Source organism: Lycorma delicatula, chromosome 1 (genome assembly GCF_047948215.1).
Source record: "Lycorma delicatula isolate Av1 chromosome 1, ASM4794821v1, whole genome shotgun sequence".
In the NCBI taxonomy this organism is placed as follows: Eukaryota; Metazoa; Arthropoda; class Insecta; order Hemiptera; family Fulgoridae; genus Lycorma; species Lycorma delicatula.
The window spans coordinates 160,855,969-160,882,869 of record NC_134455.1 but is presented as its reverse complement, the minus strand read 5'-3'; the positions used below and the strand labels follow the sequence as shown (position 1 = coordinate 160,882,869).

Here is a 26,901-nt window from a genome sequence, read left to right as displayed (position 1 = left end):
ATTGGAAGTTAGTTTATTAAATGTTAGCCAGGTTTGAGCTTTAAATTAAGATGAGAAAAAGCTCTCAAACATAATCACAAAATGATGTTGAATCACAGTATACCAACAAATCCAATTTTACCATTTTTATGAGTACTTTTTCATTGTAGTTTAAAAATCTTAGGACGGCATTCGTTAGTGCGTAATGGACATAGTTTTCAGTTGTAAAGGTTTGTTATTGGGTTTCGTAGAGTGACAATTACGTTAATTAATCAGACCAAACATCAAGACAAATCTAATTTTAATACTACTGTAAATATTCGCGAGATGAAAATATTAGCGTGGGTTCAAAAGATCGTAACTTTCATTAAATACAAATAACGTACCAACTATTTACAGCGAATGCAGGTTTGGGATTGGCCAGTCTCACAGTTAATAGGTTATTAGGACATTAGTTATTGGTAACCCAGTGGGTTGGTTAGTGGTGAACGCGTCTTTCCACATCAGCTGATTTGGAAGTCGAGGTTCAAGCCTTAGTAAAGTCAGTTATTTTGCACTGATTAGAATGCTAGATCGTGGATACCAGTGTTCTTTAGTGGTTAGGTTTCAATTAACTACACATCTCAGGAATGGTCAAACTGAGACTACACTTACTTAATTTACACTCATACACATCATCTTCTGAAGTATTACCTGAAAGGTAATTACCGGAGGCTAACAGGAAAAAGAAAGAACAATAGTGTTTGTTAACAGTAAACAGTTGGGTATAGCGCGCTCCAAGCGTTTACAATGGGTACTTCGTTCCCAACACGTGAAAAGTGTGGCACTAATATCTTATCTACAGTGAAACGTCCATTCTCTGTTTAATCTTAATGTCGTTTTGTTATAGGTTATCATGTGATATGAACACTGTGTTATAGAAACTGTTTTGCCGTCACGGTAGTGCGTTAGGTGCAGTTCTAGTAACAAGTGTACTTCGTTGGTGTCATGTACGTTATATTTTATTTAATCTAGTATTTTTTTAATCAGTTGCTACTTGATAATTTTATTACAATGTACAAATCTTTAAAACTTAGTTAAGGTTATAATAATTTAGTGCAATCATTGATAAGTAAGCAACAGATTAATGTCTTAAGTAAACATTTCATAGCCTTTTCCAAGATTTTTCTTTTGTAGGTAAGATTAATCACCATTGAGTAGTGTGAAATTTTCATCACTGTTGGGTGCTCTCGGCATTCATGTATAACGAGAGTTAGGTTTAGTTGTTTTCAAAGGTTTTTGTACGTTTTCACAAATGCCTTTGCTATGTTCTAGCACGCATGTATCTTTTAGTTTTAACTTTCTGTCTGTTGTAAGATTTTTTGTTTAAATGTGGAAATACAGGAGTGATTTTTTTTAGCGTATTTACGGATTATTTTAATTTGATATGTCCAGTTTAATAAATTTTAGTGACAAGTTGATGTCTTTCTTATAGGCTCTGGAACCCCATTATTAAAATTTATTTACCTTCCAGGTGATCGTTTTTAAAAAATAAAAAATTTAGTGTTAGCAACAGTTTGGTTTTATAGTCTCGGTTGTAATTATTTCACGTAAATGAAACAAATTTTAGTTTACTAGTAATAATTGGCCGTATTTTTTTTTTAAATATGAATAAACAACAACATATCTTCATAGCTTTTGTTGTGATATGGCTTTAAAAAATTTCCCAAATTGTTTCTTTTAAAGATTGTAATAAATATTCACACTTATTGTAGAACTTGGCATTGTGTATGAAGATATTTCTTTTCACATGCACAGCCTGCAAAATGTTTTCAATATGCGACTATCACCTGTTTCCTAACCTCAAAAAAAAAGGCTTTTGGGACAACGATTTAAGAGCAATGAGGAAATCATTGATGTAGTAAATGGGTATTTTGAGGAGCTTGATGAATTGTAGTATAAAGTGGTATAACTACATTAGAGCACTGTTATGAAACATCAATTAGGCTTTGAGGAAATTATATTAAAAAATCCAAAAAAATGTTTATTCTGTTTCAGATAAGAAACTTTTCAGCCCATCCTCAAATCTCACATAGAGATGAATAATATATTTTCTCTGATAATAACTGATTTGCTTACTTGCAAACTTTCTTATCACGTATTTGGTATCAGATTAATCTAATGCAGAAATAAATTATAACCTCTGGGACCACCGTTAGGTATTACTTCAGAGGATGAGATGAATGACAATTTTTGTAGCGTGTGAAAGTGCCATGCCTAACCGGGATATGAACCCGGGACCTCTGGTTGAAAGTCTGAGATGCTACTACTTGTGCCATGGAGGCCGGCTGAATATTGTAATTGGGAGTAAAATGCGTGACATTTTAAGTGGTGTGAATCCATACTTTGTTGATTGGGTCAAAGTCTGATGCTACTAATTCCAGATTATTGGGCTTCTTTTACATCTTTGGTACAAATAGTTCTATAATCCAGTATGTTGGGTGAATAAATCCATGGTTACATTTGTTGCCTGCACATTGTATTCAGGTCCTTCAGTTTTACATGTATGAATGGTAATAACATCTTATTCAGTTTGTCATTCCATAAAATATCGTATGTGTTGGTTCCAGCACCATTTAAAAAATATTAGTAAATTCTATATCTGTAGAGCCCAGAAAAGCTTAGTTTTAATTGTTATCATAAACCACTATCAAGAAAAAAGCAGAAGGCAGCTGTGAACCTGTGAGAGTTGGTCATGCAAATGTTAACACTAATGTTTATAATGACTGGAGTTTTCAAGATTACCTATTTAAAGAAATTCAATTGAGAAAAATGAAAAACTGATAGTGATATTGTACATGGTCTGATGTGTTTCAATAATCAGGACACAGTCATTTATAAAAATTGCTTCAAAATTGCATTTTTTTCAAAGTTTAAAGTTTAAAAACTGAAGAAGGTCTGGAATACATAAATTACAATTTTGTAAGCTTAATACAAGATATAGTAGAAAAAGAAACAAGAAATCTATTAAATCTGTTCTTAACATAAAGAAAAGTTAACTTGAAAGTGTCATTTTCGTAAATTTCTTATTATGGCAGCTAATATTGGATTAAATTAAAAAAAGAGAAGCATTCATGAAATAACCTTCTGGTTATGTATAGCTGCAGTTTGTAATTACTAGGAGATATAAAGTGAGCAACCCTAAGAGAAAAATAAAGAATTCTACTTCCAGTTTAATGATACTTGAAGTGCGTACTTTGTTGTTACTGTTTTAAATTTCACTTTTTTCATTGATTATATTATCCAATTTAAATGTATTTAATATGTTTCTGTTTTTTTTATTTATTCTACTACATGTAATACATAAGCCTACAGAATTTCAAACTTGTGTATGTATTTAAAAATGTTTGAAGCCTTTTGTGTATTTATTTACTTGTATATGCATTTGCATAAATGTATTTAAAACTTTTTTGAATTATTAAAGTCTGAACATGGAAAGTATGCAATTTTGTAGATTCACCGTATTTATAGTAGACTTTTTCTTATTAAACATATCAAGAAAATTATAACCAACAAATTTGGTTACAATTTTCGTAATTAAACAGTTTTTTTTTTTTTTTTAATTAAGTAATATCTTAAAAAAGCAGAATTTTAAAGAGAATTGTAACTGTATGTGTGGCCAATCTTTTTATTTGTCTTTGGTTGCTGCATAACTTGCCTGTGGTTTATCATAAGAAATGAACAACAAACACTTTCCTAAGCTTTATGATTATGTTGGAAAAAATTTATTTAAAAAAAAATAGTGCTGCAACTAATTTAATTTAAATTATGTGTACTTTATGGAATGACTCAGTTGGCTGTTCTGATAAGCTGGTACATTTTACCCTATTTTGTTGTTGAATTTACTTTTAATTATAAACATTAGGAAAAATATCCTAATAAAGAGAAAACTTTCATGAAAGCTACTTTCTTAAAACTAGATTTTCAAGATTATTTATGTTATGCCTAGGAATTAGTTATTGTTGATTATAGAATTGTATTTACAAAAATTTCATGCTTTATAATGTATTAAAAAAATACATGGTAAGTAGTATTTAAAATAAATCTGAAGTCATTAACTATTGAATAATGAAAAATTAATGATAAAATTGACAAATGAGATAAAACAATTTTTTAATGAAAAAAACTTTTAAAAACCTTGTTTAATGTTTTATTTTCTAATTTGATATCCTGAAATGATGCAAATAGCAAAAAGTTGATTTTGTAGAAATTTATGAACTTTAATATGCCTAATTTAAACATAATTTGGCAAGGTTATCTTTTGAGCATAAATAATAATTAATAATATAATAACTAATAATTAAGCCTACTTATGATTTATGTGTTGTAACGACAAGTAAATGTGTTACTATTAATATAAAAAAATCAAGCAGTTCAAAGAAAAAATATAGTAGGAAATATTACAGTTTATATTTGGAATTGGAGTTTTCTTGGCATGGTGATGAAAGTGAACAGAAACCTCTATATGCTTTGTGTTATGAAGTGTTGTCTAACGAGTGCTTGTGAAACTCTGATGACATTTGGAATCTAATCATTATGAAGAATAAACTAACTTTACTTTTGTTACTTCACCTTTTTTTAGTGACCTTTAGGGAAATTAATTCATGAGATAGATATAGTTTCTGCAATGGATTCTATTTAATATCAAGCGTTCCATTAATGGCAATATAATTTTCATCACTTAATATCAATGGCTTCTGTTCAGATTGTACCTTAACAGAATAACTGGAAGCATCCTACCTTAAGTTTGTGCATAGCCAAAACAGAGAAACCTCATTCCTTTGGAGAAAATGTACTACTTCTAGCTATAAAAGATGAGGAAAAGACTATGTTTGGCAACAATTTGCTAAAAGATGTTGGTTTGACTCCTCTTTCAAATGACACTATCGGTCATAGAATTAACGATATGGCAGGTGACATAGAATATTATAAATTGACAATATAATTAGCTAAAAGAGTCAAGAAGAGACCTTATTATGCGTTTCAAATAAATGAGACTACTGATGTTTCACGTGGTGCTCAGATATTGTACTACGTAAGATATGGGTATGGTAACATTCATGATATTCTGTTTTGCAGTTTGTCATTCCGAACAACTGGAGATATAAAAAAGATATTCATTCAAAGTTGACAATATTTTCAGGAAAGAAAGTAGTTATTTTGTTGTTTTCTAAACCACAAACAATAACAAAGTATTCATTAATAAATACCACCTAGCATTGTACAAATTAAACTACAGTGACTACACTTAATACTATAATTGAATAATTACTTACACATATACCCACGGACCCAATAAATCTATTAGAAGTCCTACATGCTTCAGAATCAGTTTTTGGAAAGTCATGTCACTGAAATGTACACATAAAGGATGTTGATTACAACAGAAAAATGTTCGACATAAATCATGTACTAAATCTAGTACAAACAATAAAAATAATATACTAACACAACTTTTATTAAATGCACTGTTTGTTCATTTACAAAACAGGTTTCCTAACTACTTTAGGATAAGTGTAAACGTTGGATTAACTGAAGTCCTGCTTAGGAAGGGAGTGGGTCACAATTCAAGAAGACCTTATTGGAAGTGTTATTTTTATTGTTTTTACCTAGTGTATTTTTTGATCAATTTTGGTTTTCTGTTTTTAGTATGGCTGATGGTCCAAGACTAAATTCTTGTGTCCCAATTCCTAAGGATATTGAACAATTAAAAGATGTTATAGAAAAAGCCAAAGACTGGGCATTGATGCATGGTAAGTTTGTTGAAGGTAGATTTTCAACTTGTAAGATAGTGATTTTTTTATAATTGATTGAAAATTAGTTACCACTTTCATAATTTGAATTTATTATGGTAAATCTGTATAATGAGATAAATATGTTCATTATATTAAAATAGCTTGTACCTGGTTATGTTAATTGCTACAGAATGAGAGTCATTTTTTAGTGACCAGGTATTGACCTGGTGTGATATCATGTATATGATAATGCTTGTTTTTGTGTTCGATCGTAGTAAAAATTATGTGTTGAAAGTTTTAACGAAAAGGTATTTATTTAATTTAAAAAGTTCATCTCGATGCAGTTGTTTTTTCATGTATACTTATGCTTACGCTTTCAACTTTGATTCCACTTGGTAGTATTCCTCAGTTTCAGTTAAAACTGTATTTTTACAGTTAATTAAGGACGAATGCATTACCAGCTTTTAAAATTAAATAGAGCAAATCCATACCAAACAGTTGTAGGTGTGTACAAATTGCTTAACTCTTATTTGTGTATAATTTTTCCTGGGATTTCCTGGAACTCCCATATGAAGAGATTTATGCAGAGCTTCAAGCCACAGTGAAGATTGCACTCTCAATCTTGATGTTTGAAAACAGTATATGTTTTTTCAGTTGACGCTTCTGCAGGTGTGATGAAGTATGTCTATTCAGTGGTTCCATTTTTTCTTATCATGTATTCCTCCACTTGTCTTACATCATATACCCTCATTCATTATTACCTATGTTCAGTTTCTCCTCTGGTGCATTGGTGTAGTATCCTTTTTCAACTTTATTAAGTTCCATCTCTTTGGGTAATTATGTTCTCTCATCTTAGGTAAAACAGTTCCGTTGATAATTGGCTGTAGGAAGTCTGGAAAAGTTACTTTTATTTGTGAAATTTCACATTTAATCAAATAAAGTATTGATTGTATAGACTATTTTTAATAATATTGGTAAGCAATTCTATTATTGCAATATTTTATAATACACTTTATTACATACCTAACTTGAAAGTAAAACAAGGTATAGATTGTTTCTGAAATTTTGTTTGACCTAAATGTATCTTTGAATCTCTCAAAAAGTTTTTTAACTGGTAGGATTTATAACTTCAAATATGTTTGACTACCTGCTCAAAAAAGGTTCAATAAGATTTACAATGACGGCTTATTTAGAACATTTTCATATGTAAATTTAGGCTTTGTAATAAATAAGTTTCTAAACTAAGTTTATTTAACCACCAATACAAAGAGTAGTGGTGGTAGGCCATCCCCTTCCTTATACTGGTTTTGATTTCAAAAGTTTGTTTTTTTTGTGATATTTCCCTGCATTTTGTCTGGTTGGATTTTCTCGAAATTCCTTTTAGTTTCGCTTATTTTAGAGGTTAGTTTTCTTTTATTTTTAATCTCTCCAAGCTGATGCTTTTCTAGAATTCCATTTCTTTCTTTTTTCTAATCTATTTCTGATCTAATCCATCTCTCAGTGTTCTAGTCTCCTAGTTTGCAACATTATCTTAATGTTTGTGTCAGGGATCTTTGCTAATTCATATTCTAACTGTTCGCAGAGGAAATCTACTTTTTCAGGGTTCTTTTTATTTTCTTTCTTTATGATTGCATGACAGTTTATTGGTGTGTAAGTTTTATTTTCACATTTGTTAGTTAAGAGGGATATTCTTTTTTATGTTTATTAAAAATCAATTACATTTTTTATACATGTTTTGTTTATGTAGAAAGCCATGACAAATATTGGAAGTTTTGAATTATCTTGATTGCTAGATTTCATTTGTAAATTCTATAATCACTAATATCTTGTTACATTCTGATCTAGGAATCTTGTTCTTTTAATTTGAGGATTTGTTTGTATTTTAACTTTTCTAAAAGCTTTTGTAGTTTTTTTGTTTTACAGTTTTTAAAAGTGTGTTAAGAGGGGAGTATGTCAAAAAAACATCTTTTCATTTTGGATAAGGAAGTTTATTTTTTTCCAGTACATTTGAAGCATAGTGGAGAGTGTCTCCTGAAAATAATCATATTTCTGTCATTCCCCTTACTGCCCTTTTAAGGGATGAAGGTAGAAAACAGAGCGTCATTCAAAATCCCATAGCTTGGAAAGTATTTAAATTTCACATTTGGTACAGAAACTAAAATATAAAGAAAAATGTTGTCTAGTGGCCACTGCAATGAAGGTCATTTGCATTTCCTTTGTGTCTTTTTTAAATTTTCTTATAAATTTAGTTTTTGACAAAATATTTATTTATATTTTAAATTTAGATTGGTACTACAAACTTTCTATGAAATCTTGTTATATATAAGTAAGGACCACTAGAACACAGTTTTCAGAATAATCTAAAAAAAATCATGAATTTACCTTGATTAGAACTCAAGTTATGATTCTTTGAGTGTCGACAAAACCTGAATTTTAAAAATTTCAGAAATCAGTCAAAGTTTAAGATAATATTTTCTTAGACAATTTTCTTAAAACTCTCCTGCCCCATACAATATTCCTTAAGCTGATTTCTTGGATTCTTTTCCTTTTAGATTTTTTAGGTAAAGTCTTTGTCTTTGTTCTTGGTGTTTAGCTGTCTGGATTAAAAGATTCTCTTTTTTCTCTTGATATGATGTCTTGCTGTAACAGCACTATTTTTTCCCGGCGACACATCTACTTCTTGCATTGTATTAATTATAAAACTAATGCCATAGTTACACTCACCAATGCCTTCAGATACAGGAGTTTCAATTGTTTGTTTTGACATCAACCTCGTTTTATCACATCACCTCCTAAATCTGCTATGCAGACTTTCATTGGCATTCTTGATATAACCTTCAATGTATCTTTCTAATAAACTATTTTCTTTGGTATATTGCAACAACGTTTTAAAAGCTTATAGGTGTGTAAATGTTATCATAATGTTTACCTAGCATCTCTTTGTTACCGAGTGCACGGTTGTAAAAACACCAGCTTTCAGTGCCTTCTGAACATTCATTATGCATTGGTTTTTCATCAGTAGAAGAATCATGAGAAAGTGTTGCTAAAACATTCCTCTTTGATACTACATCTTTGTCAATATTTTTGGTTATTGCATTATGGTAATATTGCGTTAATTTTATAATTGTGAATTCTTTTAAGCTACTATATGATTCTCCACCCTATGTAATTTCCTGCACCTGGCGAGTTTTTACAAGGGTTTTAAAGCTGTTCCAAGTCTTTTAGAAATGTGGTTCATGCATTACTATTTTGTGATTGTAGTTATAGGACCATAAACATTTAAATGACATAAATGAGAAGTAGCATGTGAGAATGCCTTGCCTACCCGGGACCTCTGGATAAAAGGTCAAGACACTATCACTCGCACCACGGAGGCCAGTGGAATCTCCATAACTGACTATCGTGAAGTACCTGAATTTGTATTGGGCAGATCATCTCCATAAAAATTCAGCAGCAACTCCACAACTGGGGAAGAACCAGTAAAGTTCTGTTGATATTCTGTCAGATGGCCTTGGTACCAAAAATTATATTCAGCACTGTTTGCACCCATCTGAATTTTTGAAAAGCATAACTGATACAAAATTTTGACACTACAGTAAAATCTATTGCTAGATGTGTACCAACTTCAGTCACACATCCTACACTATAACTTGAAGTGAAACCATACTTATGCCAACTTGCATCGAAACATATGGTTAAATCTAACATACTAGTAGCAGATACTGTTCGATCTCGTTCCATGTAATACTGGCGAACTTGCTGACGAGCCTTAGACAAACTTTTTATGGAGCATTTTTTTGAAATTTTTGATAAATTAAGTGAATTTTGAAAAACATTTTCCCTACCCATGAGTATCATAATCATTACCAAACTAAATTGTTATAGAGCTGTATAACCTTTACCACTTATAGTAAAAGCTTTCACACACGGCAATTGATATTGTAAGCACCATTTATTTTTTCTGAAGATGAAACAGTGTTCACTTCCTCTTCACAGTTTTTACAAATAATTTTAATATTTTTGGCAAAACCTGAATAATTATCAATATTAATTATCAGCTTTTTTGAAAGACAAGTTGAACAAGGTAAACATTCAACATTCAATCAAAGACTGCAAACATACTTTAGCAACAAGTGTATATTCATGAAACTGTCATCAGGAACATGCATCACACTCTGTACAAAATCAGTAATTCTTCTACTTGGTACATTCAAATTTTTAGTTAGAATCGCAAACTTTTTTACATAACCTACAAAAACAAAACAACCACAGCAACTACCTGTATGATTTCATTTTTTTTCTAATGCTGTACTGTAGTGAAGCCTGTAGAATAAAATATGAACTAATACAAAAAAGAACGAGTTTCAAATTGGTGAAAGAAACACTTTCGTAGCACGTCTTGTTCTCATGATATAAGTAATTAAACTGCGTATTTTGACCGGCCAAAACAAAACCTGTTTCTATGAAGATTATGGAAGTTTTATATTTTTTTTATTAAACATGGAAGAGGAATAGAACACCATTAAAAAGAACACATTTCAAAGATCCAAAATAAAAAACAAAAATATTTTTCTCTAATTCTTTTCCGTCTGCCCCCTTAATGTGATTTAATGTTCTATGAAAATATTTTTGAAAAAAAAATTTTTCTCTAATTCTTTTCTGTCTGCCCCCTTAATGTGATTTAATGTTCTATGAAAATATTTTTGTTTGAATTTTAGATTAGAGGATTTCCAAGGTGCTCCAATTCATCAATAACATGCTGATATGAATTCTTTAGAATCCAAGAATCATTTCCATTGCTAAAAGAAATGAATGGTTTGCTTATTAGTTTACCACCTGGAGTAAGTTATAATCTTTTTCTTTTCGGTTGGATGAATAAATTTCATCCTGATGTAAATAAATCTTGATGTGAATAAATTTCATCCAGATTGTTAGTCTGGAGTTTTCTGGTTCAGTTCACTTAAGAAGGTAAATTTCTTAACCTATCCAGTAGCACCATGGCGGAGGAGGCCCTTCTGTCACTTTTCCAATGAAAATGACCTTTGTGGAATGTATATTCACTGCCCTTTGATTGCTTCATTATTACATATTTTTTTTATTTTTCATTGGATTGTGGATTCCTAAAATGCTTTTTTATAGATGACATGATTTATTTGTCAGTTAATATTTTATTTAATTTACTTTTTTCTGTATTTAAATTATATTATTTCAGCTTCTGTTTATTTTTTATATTTTTGCATGTTGATATCGCCAAATGAGCTTGAAGTTTCTGTGGGATATGGGGATGGAATTTAGTAGAGTATGAAAAATGCCATGCCTGACCAGGATTCAAACCCAGGACCTCTGGATGAAAGTTTGAGATGCTACCACTCATGCCATGGAGGCTGGTACGGGTGGTATTACCACAAAAGCTTAATGAGGGAATAAAAATACTGAAAAAATGTAGCATATGAAAAATGCCATGCCTAATTAGGATTTGATCCTGGGACCTTCAGATGAAAGGTCACGATGCTTACCACTCTGCCATGGAGTTTGGCAAACTTTTTTCTTTTTTTTCATGAATGAATTTTTTTTTTATTTACTGCACCTTATGAATGTTGATGCACCTTCTACTTTTCCTATATCTGTGTTCATGTTCTCCATGGACAATCAACCTTATAAATTGTATATTTGACCTCACAAAATGCACTAAAGGTTCAACACCACCTATTTTCTTTCAGCAAATGTTTCATCATACTCTCCAAAACATACCCAGATATACTGGTATACACAGATGGATTGAAACAGAACGATACCATTGGATGCTCGTTTATTGTTAATGACTGAACCTATATGATTGATCTACCTGGTATTATGAATGTCTTTACTGCTGAACTATACCCTGTAAATAAGGCTTTGAATATCATTAACCGTAACTACCGTCATATCCTTATGTATAGCGTCTCATGTAGTGCTCTGCAAGCCTTAGAAGATTTTTATTCCAGGCATCCTGTCATCACCGTAATCTACTATGCAGTCATCGAGTTGAACCATTGCAACACATAAATGAGTTTCTGCTGGATCCCTAGTCACGTGGGAATTTCAGGTAATGAACTTGCAGATTCCGCTGCTAAAGACGTACATAGTCAACCATCCTTCACTATCCATGTTACTACATCTGACTTTATTAACTGTGTAAAACTAACTCTTCGTGCAAAGTGGCAAGATGACTGGATGGCTACAGTGGATAACAAACTCTGGCACACAAACAAACTGGTTCTGTGTTGCCATGGGACTCTTCATACAGGAAAATTCGTTTGAGGAAGTGGTCCTCTGTCAGTTGCAGATAGGATATACTAGAACTGCTCGCTGGTATCTGATGTCAGCAGTAAATGCAACAATAAGAATGCAATGCAAGTGCCACAGGACTGTGTGTCAATTTCTTGTGGAATGCATGTGTCATGTGGTTTTGTGACATAAATTTAAATTGCCCAGGGATTTTTGTCAAATCCTGGGCAATAATAAAGAAGTTTTGGACCAAGTGTTTTTGTATATCCAAAGTGCTAATATTTTACGTACTTTTTAATAGTGTTTTTAGATTTTTTTACAGTAGGTGTATGTTTTGTGTCTTAACATTTTGGTTTAAGTTTTTTGTTTTGTCTTTGTTTTTAATATTTTTACCTTACCTTACTGTTACTACTTGCTTACTTACTATTTTATCTTATTTTTTATTTTAGTTTCTGTACTGCATATTATTACTTTTTTTTACATTTTGGAATAAGGTTTTTTAATACAATGCTAATTATTTGTATTAATTTACAGGTGTTGGTATCCGAAACAAAAAGGAATTTAACCCTGATGCATTGCAAATTGTGCCATTTACATTTTTTCCTTCTGCATTTCCAAGAAAAGAATTTGAAAAGGCAGTTAAGATACAGCCTATACTTAATGAGTTAATTCATCGTGTAGCATTTTGCCATTCTTTCCTTGAAGAGAACTTAAAAGAGTTAGTAGTGATTAATTAATGTATTTGGAATTTTTAAATTTAATTATATTTATACTTTTTTTTAGCGTCTGGGACCACAGTGAGGTATTGCTTCAGAGGATGAGATGAAATGAGTTTTTCAGCGTGTGAAAATGTCATGCCTGACCAGGATTTAAATCTGGGGCTTCCAGATGAAAGACCAAGATTCTATCACTTATGCCAAGAGGTCGGCTCTTAATACGTATTGCTTTATTGCAAAGGTTTTTGTAGGGGTTTTTTCTTAGTTGTGTTCTATTAATTACTGAACTTAGTACTCGCTATACTGAATGATATATGTACTTTATAAAATAATAAAAATTAGAACTCGTTTTCTGGAAATGTGCTCATGAAAGATCCATTCTCGCAGACTGTAATTCACTCTCTTCCACATCTGTATCCTTAATGATTTTTATTGCTTTATAAATCTGCAATACTTATTTTCTCACATGAGCTAGTTTTAGTTATATGGGAGTAAGGTACCAAAGGAATATCTTTGGTACATTACTCCTTACCTAATTAAATTCTTTTTAACTTAATATTTGTTTATTTCTTGTTTCTGTAAATTAATATCATCTGATTAGAAAAATCTGTTCTGGGTTTATGTCCAAATTCTATCTGTTTAATTTTTATTTTGTTACTTTCTAGCTATATATACTAGAGATATATGCTGTTATTATAGCTATAACAAAAAGTACTGTATATAGATGGTAAAAAAAAATCTAAAAAATAGTTCTTCTTTTTATTAGGTTTTGTGACTTAGAGAAATTTAAAAAAAAATTAACAAAATTAGATTTAAATAAATTGTAAATAATCTGTGAAAAAAACATTTTATTCTAATACTACAAAAACCAATTTTTTTTTGTCAGATGGCGTTTGTGCAGTTGTATGTTTATATGTTGGTCTGCAATAGGTCTTATAACTTTGGACCCATGGTCTGATTTTCTTCAAACTTGGTAGATCAGTGCTATATTTGAAGGAAAAGATTATAAAAGATTTGTAAAAATTGGGAAAAAGGTGGGGGGTACTGCTGAAATAATATTTCACATCTTTACTGGGGCACTTAAGCAAAACCTTTTCTTACAAAAGTTTAAATTTTTTTATCAAGATCATATATTGCCAAAGGTTTTTCTTTAATATTCACCCACTTCCTCAAAAGTAACTTTATATATTTTTACTTTCCCGTTTAGCGCTATAGCTTTAGAAGAGAAAGTATTGTAATCGGTCCAATTTGGGCATTTGTGTTTTTCATTGGATTTTACGTTTTAACATCTAAGGAACGAAAAAACCAGATAGAAATTTTCCGGATGTTTGTATGTACGTGTGTGTTGCACGTATGTATGTGTGTGTTAGGGTGTCGCACCCTAAATCACCTTTTATCTCCAAAACTATTATATCGATTTTGACCAAGTTTGGTTAGATTACTTCTTTATATGGGGCATTGATGCCATTAAATTTTCATCTTAAAAGGTCATTAAATGTTGTTAACATTTGTTTACAATTAAAAAATAATATTTCCAAAAACGTTTTTTGCAGTCACACTTCTACCCCAAAAAACGCTCTAAATAAACTAGTGGGTGTAGTGCATCATTAGTTCCCCCCCTCTTACCACAAGGAACGCTAGTGTAGCACTGACATACAGCTGCTGCTGTAGTCATTTGCTATGTTGTGACATTACAGGTGACTGGTAGAATTAAATAAATGAATGATATTTAAAAGTGTAAAATTATTTAAAATAGCTGCTAGTACTGCCACAGCTGTGCAATTGAAATGTGGTATGCATATGTGCTTTAAGTTAGAATCATTGAATTAAATACAAAAAATATTATATTTAAATAAAATTATAAATATTTTAAATTAAGTTGTGTAAGTCGTGCATTAGAAAAAAAACACGTGACTGTAAAGTCCTACAACCTTGTTGTCAGCTTTTTTATTTTTTAGCTGTTTCTTGCTTCAGAAAAGGAGTTACTGGGAGTTTTTTTTGCATCTATATTTTCTAAATCAATAGGCCTTCAAACCCCACTATAAAAACATTTTGCCAATCCTACTCCAATGATTTGTGATAAAAATATTTAAAAAAATCTTAAATAGATTTAAAAAAAAATTATTTTAAATTTAAATTCATCTTTCTAATTATCCATTACATGGAAAATGTAAAAATCATCATTTTTTGATGGCCCTACTCTTTAGTATTTCTTGAAAAACTTTAATAAAAAATTTTCACCCCCTTCATAGAAAATTACAACTTTTTTTATTTAGTATTACGGCTCTATATTTGTAGTTTTTAAAGAGTTTTAAAAAGTTCTTTTTAAATTTATTACCACCACTTAGGGATTAATTTCTTAAAGATTGATTTTATCTGAATGCTTCCCATTGAGTATGGGAGCCCCCAAAATGATTTTTTTTTGCAATTGTAAATTTCTACTGTTCAAAACATATTTTGTTATACAATAAAGTCACTGAAATAACTTAACACTTCTCCTGTTTGAGAAGCAGCAAAATTGAAAAAAAACTCGCATAATAAAAAATTTATATGATGAAGAATATCTTGTTAACAAATAACTTGTCCACAAATAAATTAACGAAAGCAATACATTTTTTACCAAAATATAATTTTTCATTTCTGTTGTTTACATAGTGAAGATTCTTTAGTTGAACAGAGATACTTTGATTTATTTGAAATTGTACCTGTACCAAAAATATTTAAAGATGGAAAGCTGGTATTTATAAAAAACCGATATAACGAATTAGCAATTGATGACATGTGACAGTCTTTTATGTCATTCTATGCAAAAGAATTAGATGTATGTGTTGAAATAGTAAAAAAGTATTTGATTGGTGACAAAAGATTTGTTTTAAAAAATGCAAAAAAATGATTAAAAGTGACCTTATTATCTTCAGTGACAATACTGATCAAACATGTTTAAAAATATAAAAACAAGTAATCTTCTTATAGAAGAGATAAACAAAAATAAGTGGCTTTTCTCAACACCTGATCATAAGTTTTAAGAAATTAAATGTAGGAATAACAAAACACAAGTGCTACAATTATTTTGATTTGGAATTGTTTTACTCCTGAGATATTGCTAAGCTCAATTCTAAGAAGTTCAGACTTTAAAAATGGGGAAACTAATACAAACATAAAAAGCAAAATATTATCCCTGTTCACTTGAAATAAATATTAATGTAATATTGATCATACTATTGGAAAACTTGAACTGCAAGAGAAAAATAAATAATTTTGAAGAAATGACAAATCTGGGAAAAATCCTTAGATGGATTACAACATGAAGAGTTTATACAAGTAGGTGTCAAGCATAGGGCACTACTGTTTGATAAATGAACAAAAGTTATTCTGTATTAATTTGTTGTACTTTAATTTATTATATATGTTTGGAAAAGAACAAAAACAAAATAAAATAGTTCCACTCTTCAACTTTCATTAAGTCCTCCATAAGAATAGAAATACTCAGTTTTTTAATGCATTTAACAATGTATCGTGAAATTAAAAATAAATATTTTTACATAGAAAAGTGAAAAAAGAATTCATAATTGTGATTATTGCTTTTAAATAAAAAGGAATTACTTTATCATAGAGATACAAATAGAGCTTAAAATTATCCAAGTTTTTTTCAAAAATCAGTTGCAGAACTTGACTGGCATAGCTTGGAAATATATGCAATTCATTGCCAATTTTTTTTTTTATTGATGAATTTGTCTGATAAATTTGAGGGTAAGTCAGTTTTTATCCGCAATGTAGTTGAAAATTTTATTGCAATACAAATAGGAAACTTACATGTACATCATTTTTCAACATAGTCCCCTTGCATTTCAATGCACTTGGTCCATCGTTGCACAAGCTTCCTGATGCCCTCTTAAAAGAAGGTTTTCGGTTGAGCTGCGAGCAGGAATGAACGGCTTCTCTCACCGTTTCGTCCGAGGTAAATTGACTCTTAAATTTCGCCCCTTGATGCCTCTTTGAGTGGACCAAACAAGTGGTAGTCAGAAGGGGCAAGATCAGGACTATATGGAGGATGAGCCAGTACTTCAGAGTTGAGTTTCTGGAGCGTTTCAGCAGTGTGGGCAGCAATATGTGTACAGGCATTGTCGTGCAACAACAAAACACCTTTCGACAGCAGTCCTTGGCGTTTGCTTCAAATTGCAGGCTTCAGCTTGGCAGTAAGCATTTCACTGTAATGTGCACTGTTTATTGTCGTGCCCCTTTCCTCATAATGTTCCAGTACTGGGCCTTGTGAGTCCCAAAAAACTGTAAGCATCAGTTTTCCTGCAGATGGTTGGGTCTTGAACTTTTTTTTGCAGGACGAATTTAAATGTTTCCATTCCATACTCTGCCGTTTATTCTCTGGCTTGTAATGATGGATCCATGTTTCGTTACCAGTGATGATTCTGTCTAAGATGTTCCATTCATTACCATAGCGATCCAGAGGTTTTTGCAGATGTCCAAGTGCATTTGTTTATGCAACTGTGCGAGTTGTTTTGGGACCCATCTTGCACAGACTTTATGAAACCCAAGTCTGTTGTGGATGATTTCGTAGGCAGAGCCGTGCCTAATTTGTAGACGATGTGCCACTTCATCAATAGTTACTCGTCTGTCTAAGAAAACCATTTCACGTGCATGCTCAATGTGGCGGTAAATGGTCGTCCGGCTCCTTCATCATGCATAACACTTGTGTGACCATTTTTGAATTTTTCAATCCATTCGTAGACACTCCGTTGCGGCAACATACTGTTCCCGTACTGTACCGAAAGTCTTTCTTCAATGAATTTCAGCTCCTGATACACATTCCACCACAAAAAACGGATCACTGAATGTTGCTCTTCTTTGGTACAAACAGAAAGCGGAGCAGCCATTGCTACGGCAGGGCAGTGGTAATGGAACTAACCTAGCAGCATCAAACCTGCACAGACACAACAACAATTAAACCACGCATGTGTCATTTACACAACACAGCAGTACTACCAACATAAACAAAAATATAACTAAATTGTGGATAATAATTGACTTGCTCTCATATATGTGAGGGTAGGCTGATAAGTCTCTGGCCTGACATAGAGATGGCATCAGCAGGTCTAATATTTTACTGGCATTCTATAGTGGTATCCTTCACTAACTTATATATATACATATATATAATTTCAGGACAGTAGGTTAGTTAGTATACATTTGACAGTGTTTGGAGCAAGACATCTTCGTTATTCTCACAAAAATGGAAAAGTGCACTGTTACTTCCATTTGAATGGTTTAATGCTGTTTCAAATCAAATAAGAAATGAACTCAACACTAAAAGACTTCTCCATTGTATTCAACAACAATGATTTAAGAGCAGAAAGGAAGTTATTGAAGCTGTGAATAGGTATTTTGAGGAGTTCAACAAATTGCGTTATAAAAGTGGTATAACTGAATTAGATCACTGGTATGAAAAATCTGTTAGTTTCTGTAGAGATTATATTGAAAAATAAAACCGACAAAAACCCTAAAATATGTTGTTTTCTTTACCAGGCTGAAAATTTATCAGTTCATCCTTGTATATTAGCTATTAAACTAATTTTAATATAATTCTTTGTTTCAGTACAATTCAAGTTGATGAATTCACTGGAAATTTATACAAAATATACGAAACAGTCAGACAAGAAGGGATCAATCCGGTATGCATTTTATATTTTTCCTTATTTTTAAATAAACTGCAAAATTTATTTTTACTTTTTAAGTAAACTAACTCTACTTGTACTAAGTTTTGTAACTGTAGTTATAAACAATAGCAAAATTCCTTGTTACAGAAAATATTACTTAGTAGGCTAGGAAATTGTGGGTATTGATTTTGCTTTATAAGAGATCCAGTTGATTTTGTGTACCGTTTAATAGTTAAATCTTTTATACAATAATTCTTTTTTCTGTTTCAAATAGTTTTTGAAATAACGCTGTAATATGTTTTATGTGATACCACTGTTGTAATAATTTTAATGGTGAATTAAGTCTGTGATATATAAATCCAAGCTGAATTAAGATAAAATATTTACTTATTATGACAAAAATTAATACTATTAAATTTTTTAATATAAAAATGAATGTTTGTCTTGTCTGTATGTCCCTTGTGCCTTCCTAAACCGTTCATCCAATTGCGATGAAACTTTGGTGAGTTGTGCGCACACCTGTGAAGTTTTCTGAATTAGTTTGGACCTGCTAGGTGGCGCTGGGGTTGACATACTTTGAATAATTGTATTTATGGTCCGATTTGGCTCATATTCAGAAAATGTATTAGTTACGTGAAAAGAAAAAAAATTTACAAAAACTATACCCACTAGGTTGCACTGGTGTTGAGATATTTATGAAACAAACAAATATACAAACATATTTTCCTCTTCTATTTATATAAAAGGCAATGTTTGTATGTGTGTCCGCTATAGACTAAAAAACTACTGGACTGATTTACATGGGAGTTTTTGCAAAATGATCCGCATTGTCCAGAGAAGGCTTAAAGCTATTGAAATCCTCAATCTGACCAGTAGAAAGAAAGTTAGGAGTATTTTGAACAGACTATTATGTTTAGAGAGTAGTTTGAATTAAATCTGATAGGTAGTGCTGCTTTGATAATTGGATTTATTTACATTCTGACTTTTATAATGTGAAAGGTTAAATTTTGTGAAGTTCCGTTATCTTTTGTTAGTTTATTAATGTTCAGTGTTATTGTGATGATTTTGCAGCCATATCTTTTTTTGTTAAAAAGTTATTTTCCACCGACTACTGTGTTTAGAGAGTGGCTTTAATTACATCCGATAGGTAGTGCTGTTGTTTTGCCAGTTGGATTTATTTACATTCTGATTTTCATTAAGTGAAAGATTAAATTTTGTGAACTTCCATAATGTTCAGTTTTTTAATGTTTTATCAAACTTTCAATTATGTTCATTTAATCTATATATATATATTCAAATTTAGCAGTAGCGAAGCATTGCCAGGTCTGCTAGTACTTGATAAATCTGAATTGGAAATTAGACACACATCCATGTGTGATGTTCTCTCTCTCATTTCATTTTCTGTGACAGCCATTTTGTGGTTTTTTTAATAATAATTCATATTTTAAGAAAATATTGAGACTTTTTAGTGAAATTTGGTGTACATTTACCCAGTACCATCTATGAAATAAATAAGTTTGATATTTTTATTGATGCTGGCTGTTAACATTTTTTTAATTATTAATAGCTCCGTAAATATTAGTTTTATCAAATTATGTTTTATTAGATGAAATGTTAAGCCTTTTATTGTGAACAAAATGACATCTCTTTTGTTCACATTGATTGATAAACCAAACAGCTAAGATATGGGTGAAATTATTAAGAGGCCACAAAAATTACACAGACTGACAATTTTGTTCCTGCATTTATCTCCTTCACTAATTGAGTTAAAAATGAGTAATAATTTCTATTATTACTAATTGAAAACAGGTATTTACAGTAGGAAGTGAAAGCAGTGTGCATAATTTTTGCAATCCATTTTAATATTTCACCCATACCACTTCCCCATCTAGATAGCGGTATAGCTGTAGAAGGGAAAGTATTGTAATTGGTCCAATTTGGACATATGCAGTTTTCACTGGATCTTGACGTTTTGGCACTTAAGGAACCCAAAAAACCAGATGGAAAATTTTCCGAATGTTAATTTTGTATGTGTGTGTGTGCATGCACGCGTGTATGTGCAACTTTCTCTCTCTCTCTCTCTGTGTGTGTGTGTGTGTGTGTTTGTGTATTCATGTTTGGTGTTGGCATTGGCATCTAAATCATCTTATATATCCAGACCTACCGGACCAATTTTGACCATACTTGGTCAGATTACTTCTATATATGGGGTATTGATGCCATAAAATTTTCAACTTAAAAGTTCAAGTGGATGAGGCTGCAGGTCAAGGTCACCCTCTGTATCTTGAGATTTCACCTAATTAAGGTAATTTTTTCTTAGGCACATTTTTTAACAATTAAAAAATAATATTTGAAAAAAAATTTACAAAATTGCACCTCAACCCCAAAAAATGCTGTGTAGTCCTCTGGTATGTTGTATATGTATGTGTGTGTAAGCCATGTATCAGAAACAACCCACAGCCGTAGGACTTTCCTGGAATGCGGCTTTAGCTGCGTGACTTGAAAGTCCTACAACTGTATTGTCAGCTTTTTATTAGCTGTTTATCAACTAATTTGATCAAATGAGGTGTCATTTTGTTTGTAATAAAAGACTTAATATTTCACCCAATAAAACATAATTTGATAAAAATATTATTTACAGAGGTATTAATGATAAAAAAGTTTTAATGACTACCACTTTGAAATTTTCAAAACTAAAATTTTCAAACTTATTTATTTTATTTTTTTTAGGTATTTGTACACCAGATTTCTTTAAAATACTTCAGTCCATAACTGAAGTATACATTTTTTTGAAATAACAAAATTGTGGATGAGGGAAGACAAAGTGAAAATTTGTTCACATGAACTTGTTTATTTATTGATACTCTGAATCAGTTCCATAAATTTGTTCAACCCCTCCCATGGTACATCATATATAATATTAAAGGTCCAAGGAAAATTTATTCATCATACACCCAGGATTTTGAGTAAATTGATTTTTTCAAAATCCAATAAAAAATTAAGTTAATGTTAAAATTACAAAATTTGTTTGTTATAACACTGTTATCCTAAAATTAAATACCTAGGTTATTTATTATAAACTATTCGATGAAAATTTACTGATGGAAACACTTAAATTTTAATTATTTTTGGTTTAAAAAAATATCATTGTCAACATTTTAATAGTATTGAAATTCAAATATTAAGTATAAAAAATTTTTTTTTTTATACCTTACCTACTCAAGTTTCAACATTTCAAAAAATTGCCAACATATTCCTTGGTATTCTTAAAAACTCTCAATTAACGTAGTTTAATAAGTTAATATGAAAAATTAGAAATATAACGTGTAAAAAATTTTCAAGGTAAAGATATTGAAGTCTGATGTAGATATGTAGCTTCTAAAATAATTTGTTTTGACTGATTTTATATATATATATATATATATATATATATATACATATGTATGACTTGATGTATTATGAAAAAAACTTAATTTTTACTTTCTTTTAAGCCTACAAGTTTTTAACTTGTCACCATTATTATTTTTCTTTATAACAACAATCCCTGTTTTTTGGAAGAAAGAATGAGGCTTAATTTCATAAATATTTTAATAGCAGTTTTGTTTTTAGCATAAATTATTGAAAATTAAACATTTTTATAAATCATCAGTTTCCTGACTTGTTTGAAACTATTTCTTATTTTTTCTGTCTATTTTATTTTTTAACAGCAACATATTTACTTCATTGTATATCTTCATCTGTTTTGTGTATTCCATTTTTTGCTTTTCTTTACAGACTTACCTCCTCATGTTCCTTCAGCATCAAATGAAATATACCTGGATTTTTTAATAAATTGCATGTACCTAGTTTGTCGTTTTACAAGATTCTCCCACAAATCTTTTCTCTTCACTTTAAATAAATTATTACTCTACAAATAAAGAATAAACACTCACCATAACAGAATCACATATATAATTAAAAAAATAGACACCATAAACACTTCATAGAACAATACTCCTCTGTTATGCATGAACAACAGATTGTTTATTCTATTATATATTATTTATTTAAAATATATAACCTAGTAATATAAATCTGTTGTTCTTCATTCTAAAACTTCCATCAGTATTTGAGAAATACTTTGTAAAATGTTTGTTGAACAGTGAGTAATTCAGCAAAAAAAAAAAAAGAACTGAATGTGGGAAGTATACTTATTGTTTAACCTATTTGGAGGTAACATACATCATTCTCATTTTGTTAGCATTTTTTGAACATTGAAAAAATTGGCACTGTTATCAATTTCAACAGTAGTGGTGCTTTTGTGTAATAATACCATAGATTTGCATGCAACAAGATAATGTCTGGAATACTTTATTATTATTTTCCTTCTGGGTCCTAATTCCAATTATTGTATTTCAAGAAAGGCATTAAATGAACATTTGTATTATAAAATGTTATTGTAGTCTTTCCATTATAATATAACTATAATCCATAAATCTTTTCAGCATCTGTCATCAAGTTATTACACCGTATTTTGAAAATAAATGATAACATGATTAATTATGTAACAGGCAAGCCATTAGGTCTAATAGTTATGTGTAATCAGTAGTATAGTACATTTATAATAGATGAAAAGAGGCTCTCGCCAAGAATTAATTGTATATGAGAATTTTAACAATTTACGGAGCTGGTACAGGCTGGTAGAAAATCCAAATTATATGGTATGTGAGTTAGATAAAAATTATATAACATGTGCTCTTTGAGTACCAGCCAAATAAAAAAGTAAGGTTTGTACCAGAACTCTGTCATCCCTGTAGCTTCTAAGTCATAGGGTTTAGACAGCAGTCTCTTAAATTTCCTCATTTTTTGTTTTTATAAGTCTGTGCTTAGTAATGGGCAAAGATATCCAACCTCAAAACTTCAGTGAATTGAATTGATCAGTCAACTCATTGTCTGCTGAATCTTTTGCTTCCTTGGGTTTGTTTGTGCATGTGATATTATGCTCAATTTCTCCTTCCATTCATTTATTTTTATAATCTCAATTTTTTTTCTGCCTTTTTCAATGACATTATCCTCTCTCCATATTATCGACTTTTTTTGTACTGCATTCTTTTTTTTATTAATTAAGTCTGTTTCATTTAATTATTTATTACACTCTCTTTGTTTTGCTAATCTCTTTCTCTGTTTGGTTGGCTAGTTTTCCTTCCTTCATCTTCACTGTTCTTATCTAATTTAATTTTTCTTATGCATGTATCTAACTTATTATCTAATTCCTACTTCAAAAATGGGATAATTTTCCTTTATAAGTGGACAGTCTTGCAGTTTTGACACCTATCATTCCCACTGGACATTTTCTTCTTATCTGTAATTTACAGCCTAACTATGACTGCTTTCTTCTTTAACACTGTTCTAACGTATGTACTAAATTTATTATATACTTCTATGTAACTCTGGTTAATAACCTGCCTTTTTCATATGACTTGCACTCAAAGAGCACATGTTCTACCATTTTATCTATCCCATATATTATGTAATTGCATTTAAGCAAATGAGCTTGAACTCGCTCAGTTTACTGTTAAAATTTTCACTCATGTACTGATAAAGCCTGTGCAGTGTAATGATCTCAGGTAACCATCTGTGTTTTATTCATTCTTTTATGCCACTGAATCAGTCTTTCTTATTATCATCCCAACCTTCTTTCACCGTACTGGCAGTTTTAGTTATAGAAAGAATCAAATTCCACCATCTAATTAAGTGGACACATTGCACTTCCTTGTTTACAACCCTTGTTCAACTGTTACTTTTAAATTGCTATTATGTATTACTTCACGGTCTTCAAAAGAACTTTTCAGGAAGTTATATTGCTCTTTACAAACTACTTCTTGCAGATTGGAATAGAACTGAAGCCTACCTGATCCAATGCATCAAGTATATCCTTCAATAATATACACAGCATATTCACTTTTAGCTTCCTTTGTACAAATTGAAAACTGTATTGTGCCTCTTACAAACGTCCTCTTGCATAGAGTCTGCTGTAGATTTAGTTAAAGCAGCTTTTTCACACAGCTTCCCCAACACGGGCAGCAGTGTCAACAGTCTGTATGACTGGAGACGGGAGACTAGAGTTGCTGAGTGCTTCCTTTGTCCTTTGTATAACATATTCAATATTTCTTGTTTTGAGTATGTTGAAAATTTGTCTCTTTTAAATAATATATTATGCAGCTGCAACAGCTCCTTTTTACATTATGGAAAACTCCACTATCAACCAATCAATCCAAGGTGGTTTAATAGTGGAGTTCCACTTCTCTTCATTACATTCACTTATCTGCAGTTGCCATTCTCATCTCATAACGGAAGCCTGTACCATATGTTGTCCAGTCTGCTTTCTTCATCAAAAACCTTCTTCTCTCGATTGTTATGTAATTATTGGCATTCTCTTATAGACTTGAGGTGACTCCATGTAGTATCACTCTGTTGTCGCTACTTCCATAATTGACCACTCTCAATTCAGATTCATTAACACCATCATTTCTTACCAGTGTAATATTTATATTTATTTGTACTTTGGAAGTATTTTTGCTTATCCACATTACCACAATATGTGAGCATCTGTCCTTTGTCATTGCATTTACACTATAAACTGAAGCTGGTATTATGCAATGAACTATTCCAATCTACCTGTTCTTCTATGTGAGTCTTTTCTCCACACTATAACATAGCAGTAACTTTGCATTGGCATCCCTTTCAAATATTACATTCTGATCTTTGAATTTGTTGACTACACTCCCACTTCTCTATGTGGCCTTCAGTTGTCTAGCTATACTGGAAATGTGATGAAACACTGTAAGTCTATTAAGTTACTTTTGAAACAGGAAATTTGTGATGTTAATTTCCATACCAATTGCACCTACTAGCTCATACTCATGTATGGAAGCATTTCCACTTTTCCCAGCCATATTCCTTACACAACATAAGGTTGCTGAAAGAAGTCCACATCTCATAGTGATTGCAGATAATGGTTCAATTCAGCCTGAACCACATACTCTCCTTGCACATAGATTTATCTATGCTATTTTTAGCATCAATGTAATCAGTGTCTCACTGATTACAGAGAGAGCAGAGAGGAGTCTCTCCTCTCTGCTCTCATCAATGCTGGAAATTTAGGTGGGACCTTGTTGCTGTGACCTTCATTTCAGTTTCTTATAATTATTGAAGTCAGGAGGCTTGCTCTTATTCAAGCCGTCTGTACTCTTATTTCCAGCTTCAGAATGGTGCACACACAATTCCTCAGTTCAAATTAAATTAAAAATGAAATTAGAATTAAAAATAAAATTTAAAAAAATTAAAATTAAAATCTAAATTAAAATTAAATTGAAAATAAAATAAAAATTAAAATTAAAAATTAAAAAAAAAAAAATAAGTAAAATTAAAATTAATATAAAAATAAAATTCAAATTAAATAAAAAAAAAAAAATTAAATTAAAAATAATATAAAAATAAACATATACATAAATTATGAATAAAATAAAAATTAAAAATTACAATTAAAATAAAAAAAATTAAAATTAGAAATTAAAATAAAATTAAGAATAAAACTTAAAATTGAAAAAGTTAAAAATGAAATATAAAATTCAAATTAAATTAAAAATTAAAATAAAAAAAAATAAAAAATAAAATTATAAATTAAAATAAAATTATAAATTAAAATAAAATAAATATTAAAATAAAAAAATATATAAATTATAATTAAAATAAAATAATATAAAAAATAAAAAAATAAAATAAAATTAAAAATGAAATTAAAATTAAAATAAAAAAAATAAAAATTCAAAAAAAAAAATTAAAATTAAATACAAAATTTAAACATAAAATAAAAATAATATAAATAAAAATTAAAAATAAAAAAAATACTGTAAATAAAATAAATAAAAATTAAAATAAAATAAAATAAAAATGACAATTAAAAAAAATAAAAATTAAAATAAAACAATAAATTAAATTAAAATAAAAAATTAAAATAAAAAATAAAATAGAATTTAAAGTAAATTAAAAATTAAAATAAAGTTAAAATAAAAATAAAAATTATAATGAAAATAAAAAAATAAAATTAAAATGAATTAATTTAAATATAATTAAGGAAAATAAAATAAAATGTAATAAAATTTAATTTTTTTTAAATTTTATTTTACACTTTTTATTTTGTTAAATTTTTTTTTATTTTATTTAAATTTATATTATTTAATTTATTTATTTTGTGTAATTTAGTTTTATTTTACTTTACTTTAATTTAATTTTTATTTTTACATGAATCACGGATTGTTCATGGGTCATGAATCAGGGATGATTCTGGGGTCATCTGAAAAAAAATTAAAATTAAAATTAAAAAAAATAAAACTAAAATTACAAAAAAAAAATTAAAATTAATACTCAAATTAAAATTAAAAAAAAAAGAAATTTAAAATTCAGATTAAAATTAAAATAATTAAAATTTTAATTTTTCTTATTAAAAACTTTCTT

General features: G+C 29.9%; 1 protein-coding gene across 3 annotated transcripts in view; it reads left to right on the top strand.

The window, feature by feature from the left end:
* Positions 1-560: 560 nt before the first annotated feature.
* Positions 561-26,901, top strand: part of LOC142324909 (glutathione synthetase-like) — an 89,184-nt gene continuing 62,843 nt past the window's right edge. The window contains exons 1-4 of one of the 3 annotated variants that reach the window (XM_075366038.1): positions 561-968; positions 5,668-5,771; positions 12,555-12,738; positions 18,345-18,420. In XM_075366038.1, the coding sequence (XP_075222153.1) occupies positions 5,669-5,771; positions 12,555-12,738; positions 18,345-18,420 (363 nt within the window). In that variant the 5' untranslated portion in view covers positions 561-968; position 5,668. Of the gene's footprint in view, positions 969-1,012; positions 1,156-5,667; positions 5,772-12,554; positions 12,739-18,344; positions 18,421-26,901 lie in introns of those variants that run through there. The other 2 variants (XM_075366057.1, XM_075366048.1) reach the window with 2 other exon arrangements.